This window comes from Trichomycterus rosablanca, unplaced genomic scaffold (assembly GCF_030014385.1).
Source record: "Trichomycterus rosablanca isolate fTriRos1 unplaced genomic scaffold, fTriRos1.hap1 scaffold_186, whole genome shotgun sequence".
NCBI classification, from domain to species: Eukaryota; Metazoa; Chordata; class Actinopteri; order Siluriformes; family Trichomycteridae; genus Trichomycterus; species Trichomycterus rosablanca.
The window spans coordinates 91,066-99,324 of record NW_026947014.1 but is presented as its reverse complement, the minus strand read 5'-3'; the positions used below and the strand labels follow the sequence as shown (position 1 = coordinate 99,324).

Here is an 8,259-nt window from a genome sequence, read left to right as displayed (position 1 = left end):
TCAAGCTAGTCCGGACCACGCTGATGACCCTCTGCATGCGGTCGATCTCCTGCCTCAGGAAGATGTTCATGGAGGTCAGGGCTCCCATTTTCACCAGCCTGGCTTTCACCTGGTCAGTGATGTTACACAGATTATTAATCGGGGACATTTAAGCGTGGCTGTAATTTAATAAGCACCACTTATAAATTCATTTCTTTATAAAGTAAACGGCACTGTTAAACACTCTTATACCTCATGAGGTACGTAGTTGGGAGGGAGTTTATCCAGCATGTCCTGGGCGAGGCGGTAGACGATCGACTCTCGCGTCTCTCCTGAACCTCCGGCGCTCTCTTTAGGCTGGATGTTTGTGATGGTGTCCAGGACTTCGGCTGAGGTGTTACCCTGATACCTGTCAGAAGTTCATTTCTAGCATTTAACAAAGACAATTATCCTCACAACTTACCAGTAACTAGTAAACAGAGGATTGCTGGTTTGGGCTCCTAAACGAGGCCCTTAGACCTTAATGGCTTGAACTGTGTTCGGTCACAGTTGTAAGCGTAGACGTACACCGATCAGCCATAACATTAAAACCACCTCCTTGTTTCTACCCTCACTGTCCATGTTATCAGCTCCACTTACCATATAGAAGCACTTTGTAGTTCTACAATTACTGACTGTAGTCCTTTTATGCTGTTCTTCAATGGTCAGGACCACCACAGAGCAGGTATTATTTAGGTGGTGGATGATTCTCAGCACTGCAGTGACACTGACATGGTGGTGGTGTGTTAGTGTGTGTTGTGCTGGTATGAGTGGATCAGACACAGCAGCGCTGCTGGAGTTTTTAAACACCGTGTCCACTCACTGTCCACTCTATCAGACACTCCTACCTAGTCGGTCCACCTTGTAGATGTAAAGTCAGAGACGATCGCTCATCTATTGCTGCTGTTTGAGTCGCTCATCTTCTAGACCTTCATCAGCGGTCACAGGACGCCGCCCACGGGGCGCTCTTGGCTGAATATTTTTGGTTGGTGGACTATTCTTAGTCCAGCAGTGACAGTGAGGTGTTTAAAAACTCCAGCAGCGCTGCTGTGTCTGATCCACTCATACCAGCACAACAAACACAGTCCTGAGAATGATCCACCACCTAAATAATACCTGCGCTGTGGTGGTCCTGTGGGGGTCCTGACCATTGAAGAACAGGGTGAAAGGGGTTAACAAAGCATGCAGAGAAACAGATGGACTACTATATGGTAAGTGGAGCTGATAACATGGACAGTGAGTGTAGAAACAAGGAGGTGGTTTTAATGTTATGCCTGATCGGTGTAAATGTGAGAGTAAAACCCACGTCGTTATTTTATTATTAAGACATTTAACTTCATTGTGAGGTTATTAAGTTTAGTAGGGTTATGCTGGAACAAAAAAGGGCCTTCCCTAAACTGTTGCTGCAAAGATGAAGCACATAATTCCTTAAAGTTTTCTTGGGGTTTCTGGGTGGAGAGTGAGGTGTTGTGTTCAGGTGAGAGTGTGAGTGTGTGTGAGCAGCTCTGATGGACTCTTACGTGATATCAGCGTTGGGATGCAGACCGAACACTTGAGGGGTGTCGACGTAGGGCAGAGTGTGAATATACTCCAGGTATTCCTCCACCGTCTTACACACGGGAACATTGTAGTCGGTGTAGAAGCAGAACGAGGGCTCGAACAGCCGGTCGCCGAACCACACCTGGTAATCAGAGCGGCGGTTACGATTAAAAACGTCTCTCGTACATCATACGCTAACGTTATTATATTTATTATTAGGTTGGGGGGGTCGTGTGTTACTCGTGCAAAACAGTTCAGAAGTCGTTTGTCGTAGTCGTCCGTCACTCTGCCTCCGTACTGCACCTCTCCCAGCATGTAGCGCACGGTGTCCCACGACACGCCCTGCAGATAAACAAGCCAAACTGGTCAGCACGAGCAAAGGACACACACTGAACCTAGTGACCCGCCCCGCTCCCCACTGTAAACCTGATCAGCTCCCTCAGTACAGAGCATTCTAATCAGACATGGAGCTCATAATCAGATTATTTAGACGCTCTACGCCTGAATTTACAAATAAACGTCACTCCTGCACCTTTATACAAATTAAACATCAATGTGAATTTATTTACATGTCAAAGGAACTCCGTTAGTTGCTCTGGATTGATTCATCCGCCACGTTTGTAGTTTTTTGTGAGCAAAGTTGTGCCGCACTGAATGCTGGGATTGCCTTCAGCGCTAAGGAGACGCTCAGTCAGATCATCACTCAGAATTAAGGCGCCTCAGTAGGAGCATTTTAAGGGAGCTAAGAATTTAGACACGCCCTCTTCTCGGGAGTGTAGAATGATGGGAAACGCGTCTATGTACAGAGAGAGCTCGGTTTCACACAGACCCAAAGACTTTTTATCAAAGTAAGACATTATTCCGAACCTTTTTGGGACTGCACTCATCCAAATGGTTCTGGATGAACTGCACACTGGAGCTGAAGTCTGCCGAGTTGAACTCGTACGGAATATTCCAGCCCAGGGGTCCGAACTTGCGACGTTCCTGCGTAAAAAAAAGGTGAAGACTGTGTAATTCTGGGAAACCACGTATCCTGTAAGCGCCAGGTCGTTCCTACCTGCACCACCGTGTGCAAGAACGCGACGCTGTACAGCAGCGGCTTCCACATGGGCAGGTTGCTGACGTCCAGCTGAGTCTGAGAGATCCCGACGAACGTTCGCTTCAGTCCGGCTTTCACTCCCTGAGGAGGATCGTTGGAGAACTTGATGGAGGACTAAAACGACAAGAAGATTCTTTGATGATGATGATCGGAGACCTCGACCCCCTGGTTTCCCCCAAGTTTCCCCCCTGTTGATGATGTTACATTACCTGCAGCAGCGTGATGGAGAAGCGGTCGTGTGGCTCCGTGGTGATCCACACCCTGAAGCTCTCATGAACGTTCTCCACTGTGCTCACGGTGTCCAGCAGCTCGTCCATGAACTCCAGACCCAGGTGGCAGTTCTGCAGCAGGACCCAGCCTCCCTGTGGACCACAGACGGTCAGACACACAATTACTGGTGATGAGCTTTAAACTGAATGTATGACAAGAAGGTTTGTAAGGTCTTCTAAATAAGACTTGATGTTTGCTCCATACAGAAATGCTTTAGTCATGGCTATGCCAGGTCAGGGTCACGGCAGGTCCGGTTTCACAGACCGCATACTGGGTGCAAGGACTTCCTTCTATCCCTCCTCCCTCAGACACAGCCAATCATGTATGTGCAGACACCCTGTCAGCCTATAGCATCACTGAGACTGGAACCCCAGTACCCTATACCAGTTCTCAGACTTATCTTTAGTGTGATTAAATCTTATTTACACAGGATTTAATTTCTGAATATAATAAACGTCTCTGTAGGTAGTGTTGGTACCTGTGCGATGGACATCTGCACCAGCCTCCTCGCATGCACTTCCTGTCCCTGTCCCATAGATATAGCTCTGCATTCTAAACAAGCAACCCAACATACAGTAAAAAACAGTCCTCCACTTTTTGCTCCACTGTAATTAGTTACGGCTTTATTACCGAGTCTGAGTTTCTTGGAGAGAGCTTCTATCTGGTTGGTTGGATCCGAGCCCATGGAGAGGAAGCAGATCAGAGGGGTACGAGGGTCGCTCTCCCCCCACGTTGCCTCCAGATTGAGAATAACAGACTGGGCGAACCTCGCGCCCAATGCGTGCCCTACGTAGCTCCTGGCCTGAGACAGCGTGCGATCTGGACTCCAGGATCTGTCACATGACATTTGTTTAAATTCACTTCATTCACAATGGTGGTGCTTTAAAAGTCCTGGTCTGCTGATACTGTAATGATCCACACATGGTTAATCACAAGCGGTGATTAATTTTCATCCTCTTTTTAACTGAGAAAGCAATTTAATGAATGGTTCTGTTAATAAACACTGAAACTATCACAAAAGTAGATTTAGGGCACCCGGGTGGCACAGCGATATATTCCGCTAGCACACCAGTGCTGGGACTCTAGCGGGCACAAATGTGAGACAAAATTGGCAATCGAAGTCTGTTGTGTGGGAAAAGACGGGACTAAAAAGTAGGCGAGGTCTTCGATGCTGTGTAAGGACCCTGATAAGTAGCCCGAGGCGCGTGATATCCGGCCTCATGTGCCAATCCACTGAGGCGTGGGCAAATAAGAAGGGGTTAAGGGACTGTGCACGCGTCAGAGGGGGCATGGGACAGGCGAATATACCCTCCTCGGACGCAGTCGGGATCCCCAGCGGTGGAAGACTAATTTGCTATGCTAAATCGGGAGAAAAATGGGAGAAAATAAAAAAAGTAGATTTAGATTTAAGATCTACAGCATCTTTAAGGTCACCCCATCTGAAGTCATAAAAATAAATACATTATTAATATCAGGAGTAAGGAGAGCTGAACTTTTCTCTGGTTTGGAGTAATGGCATTAACCATCATGAGCAAATCAGAGCTCATGTATCTGAATGAGCCCATTTACTTAAAACACAGAATCAGACCTGATCCAGACCCAGACCCATCTTCCAAGTAAAATGAGGTGCATTCTGCTAAATTTTACAATGATTGCACGGCTGATGATGCTTTTTGATGATGTCTTGAGTTGATGTAACTCTTGATGTAAAACTTTTGGCATCAAATTAATTTGCAGCAGCCAGAGGGAGAAGAATCGTACCCTTAGACGACTGATATTGTACCTGATAAGCAGTAATTTGTGGAAGATCTCCAGTGAATCATTATAACCATCGGGAATCACTGCGTCCTCTGGTGCGTCCATATCGAACCACGCCTTCCAGCCCTTTTCATTCCGGGACACCTTTGTGTATGAACAGGAACGTGTGCATAAACATCAATATAATAATACTATTTATTAACTGTATGCCAATAAAACTCAACACAAATGTGTAATCATCATTATTCATAGGCTACAGTGTGTCAGAGTAAAAAGCAAGCTTTGGGTATCAACTGGAAGGCTGTGAGTTTAAATCCCTTTAGTAGGGCCCTTAAATCTCTTGGTACAATGACTGACCCTGAGCTCTGACCACAGCTTTCAAACAAGTGTTCATATTTGTTTAAATCATTTTTCTATCTGCACATTTTTTGGTGAATTTGCCATTAGAAGTTATTATATTATAAAGCACATTTTACAGGATGTTACTGACCTGGCTCATGATGTTGGTGAACTGGGGCAGTTTGCTCAGCTCAACCAGGTTCAGCCATGTCATGTCCAGAATCCAGCGGAAGGGTTTACGAGGACAAGCTTTGAGATCCAGGGCGGCACCACCTTTAAACAGAGAGAGTGAAACAAAATTCAGATAAACAATCACTGTGAAATGTTCTCAGTTCTGCTCTGATAAACTGAACCTGGCTCCAAACATCAGAGGGATCCACAACCATTAATCCTTATATTTCACTGTAAGCTGTCGTGTCAAAGTGGGGACATGAAGAAATACTACTTTTTCAGTGTTGTAGGGAGTTTTAATGAACGTTTTAAATTATATCTCCCGAACTCGTTATTAAATCAATGTGCAGGATATTTTGCTTAATTAAAAATGCATTTTAAGGCCGCTCAGGTGGCGCAGCGGTAAAAACACGCGCTAGGACACCAGAGCTGGGATCTCACATACATCGTATCGAGTCTCGGCTCTGCCTGCCGGCTGGGCTGAGCAGCCACATGGACAACGATTGGCCTGTTGTTCATATAGGGGTGGGATATTAACCCGGATAGGGACTCTCTCATAACTGATGCAACTACGACCTCTGCTGACTGATTGATGGCACCTGCACAGAGACTGGGAGAGAGTGCGCTGATCAGGGTGTGTCTCTCCGTACACAGTGCTGATCCGCACTGCACTCGTCAAAGTGTAGGTGATGAGATGCATACGGCTGCTGCCCACGTGTCGGAGGGGGCGTGGGTTGGCTTCGTTCTCGCACTTAAAGTTGGGAGAAAAAGGGAGACAATGCATATACAGTATATATATTATATATATATATATATAAATATAAATAAATAAATATATAAATGCATTTTAAAGATTCCTGGGGACAGAAATGGCACCGATTCGGCGGAATGGTCCTACAATACCGTCACAGTATCGTCAGGTTTAAACATTACAGCAATGAAAACATGTTACTTCCAAAAGAGTTCAGCTCTAGGTCTACTACTGCATACAATCTTCTATAAGAACTCATCAATGCTCCTTTTATATCCTGTCAGGACAGCATCGCCTGCTTTGTGTTGTTTTTACCGTGTTTACAGTGTTAATTTGCCCTGTGCGAGTTAAAAATGAGTTTAGGGCATTAAATTAGAAAGTTAAAGAGACAGAGGGATAAATATTCCCTCGTGTGCTGTAGCTTTCTGTCTCAGGTGGCACCTTTAATAAGAATCTGGAACTCGCTGTGCTTGATGTTGCCCTTCTGCAGATCGATCTTGAGAGCCAGCAGCAGAGTGAAGATGAACTTGTGATTCTCGTACAGGCCTCGGACCGTGTATCTGAACACCTCGTACGTCAGACAGTCGATGATGTTAGCGATGCGCTTCTGGGTCAGGGGGGTTTTTTCTGACCTGGAAAAGATTCACTCATAATTAAAATACGCACTCATAATAAAGTGGTTACAGATGGAGGTGCGGGGTTAACGGCACCTCGACATGGAGAGGTCGAAGATCCTGAGGAACTGGGCGAGCGAGGTCTGGTACATGACGTTGACCATGCTCATCTCTGTGATGAGGAAGTAGAGGATGCTGCCGCGGGACGCCGCGGGACGGTACTCCTCCTGAGCGGCGAGGATCTTCGTCTCCGTCTCGGTGGCCACGTTGAGCTTCTCGCTCACCTCCGCTGCTGTTTCCTTAGTGACTCTCAAGATCCCGATCATGGACTCGTCGTCGACCAGAGAGCCTGAACAGACAGAGACGGGGGTGGACTAAACAACAAGTCTATTTTCATTTACAAGACCTCTAAAAGTTTCTTTATTACTTACTCAAATAACTTACGGTGACCTTGTGCTACATGGACCAGTAAGTTTACTCAAGTTCAACCGGTAATTGTGATATTTGTAAGAATCACAGTTGTGTCCAGTCAGCACATTATTAACCCTTTAATGGTCTGCTCAACCATTTGTCTGAGTTTACTTTGAGTCTAAATACTTGGGTAAAAATAAGCTGTATTTCTTGTTTGGGCCAGATCTACTCCTTGGTTGACGTGTTAGTTTACTCCCAAAAAACTAAGAAAAGAAAGTAAATTAAATAAATAACTTTTTAACTTTTCATTGCTGAGACCATGCTGGTTTCCCATGCCAGCAGAGAGCTGGACACATCAATCATCTGCGCCTCCGTGCCCCCTCTGTCAGCCAGCATAGCAACACAGAAGGACATGACTCTTTATTTATTTATGAGGATTTTAACATCATGTTTGACGCACTTCATTCATCAGTTCACAGGTTTAATATCAAACACAGTCATGAACAATTTTGTATCTCCAGTTCACCTCACTTGCACGTCTTTGTACTGTGGGAGGAAACCGGAGCTCCCGGTGGAAACCTACGCAGGCATGGGGAGAACATGCAAACTCCACACAGAAAGGACCCAGACCGCTCTACCTGGGGATCAAACCCAGGACCTTCTTGCTGTGAGGCGACAGTGCTACCCACTAAGCCCGACATGGTAAATTCATTCCGCCACGTTACAGTAGCGGTTGTTAGACCTGATCTGTTACAGATGAATACATGAATATACTCATGACTTCATGACTAAATACTAAATTATTATTTTGGTATGGTCTTATATACGCACCTTTTGTGGTGCTGAGCTTGTAAAGCAAATTATCCTCCAGCTCTTTCATCTTCCTCTTGTTGGCCGTGACGTCCTGCATCAGATTCAGCCTCTCAGCCTCCAGTTCCTGTGTAACATCAGTCAGTGATGGACCGGCTCATTATTTATCACTGAAAGGAATGTAAGGGATGACGTGAAACGTGTGCAGACGTACGTATTTCTCGGTCAGGATGACTCTGCCCAGCAGCTGGTTCTCCAGGCCCTTCATGGTCACGGTGAAGTCGATGATGGAGGTTTTGGCACAGACCTCGGGCGTGTAGGACGGGTTGGGCAGCTTGGTGGCGATGTAGAGTTGGAAGCCGTCCATCACGTCGATCTCTTTGTCTCCGACTTTAACCTGTCGTACGCAGTGTTTCGGTTAACACTGAACAGGATATGCAGGCACGTCCTGATGTAAAAGCTCTGGTACCCACCTACAT

The 8,259-nt window shown here is 46.0% G+C and overlaps 1 protein-coding gene across 1 annotated transcript in view; it reads right to left on the bottom strand.

The window, feature by feature from the left end:
• Positions 1–6: 6 nt before the first annotated feature.
• The window catches only part of LOC134306076 (dynein axonemal heavy chain 8-like), a gene marked incomplete at both ends in the record, with an annotated part of 32,925 nt that continues 24,672 nt past the window's right edge, over positions 7–8,259 (bottom strand). The window contains 15 exons of the mRNA XM_062990291.1: positions 7–109; positions 232–388; positions 1,539–1,699; positions 1,798–1,899; positions 2,425–2,541; positions 2,615–2,770; positions 2,866–3,018; positions 3,405–3,478; positions 3,557–3,759; positions 4,710–4,828; positions 5,175–5,296; positions 6,387–6,577; positions 6,656–6,908; positions 7,802–7,907; positions 7,995–8,177. Coding sequence (XP_062846361.1) covers positions 7–109; positions 232–388; positions 1,539–1,699; positions 1,798–1,899; positions 2,425–2,541; positions 2,615–2,770; positions 2,866–3,018; positions 3,405–3,478; positions 3,557–3,759; positions 4,710–4,828; positions 5,175–5,296; positions 6,387–6,577; positions 6,656–6,908; positions 7,802–7,907; positions 7,995–8,177 — 2,200 coding nt within the window. The remainder of the gene's footprint in view (positions 110–231; positions 389–1,538; positions 1,700–1,797; positions 1,900–2,424; positions 2,542–2,614; positions 2,771–2,865; positions 3,019–3,404; positions 3,479–3,556; positions 3,760–4,709; positions 4,829–5,174; positions 5,297–6,386; positions 6,578–6,655; positions 6,909–7,801; positions 7,908–7,994; positions 8,178–8,259) is intronic.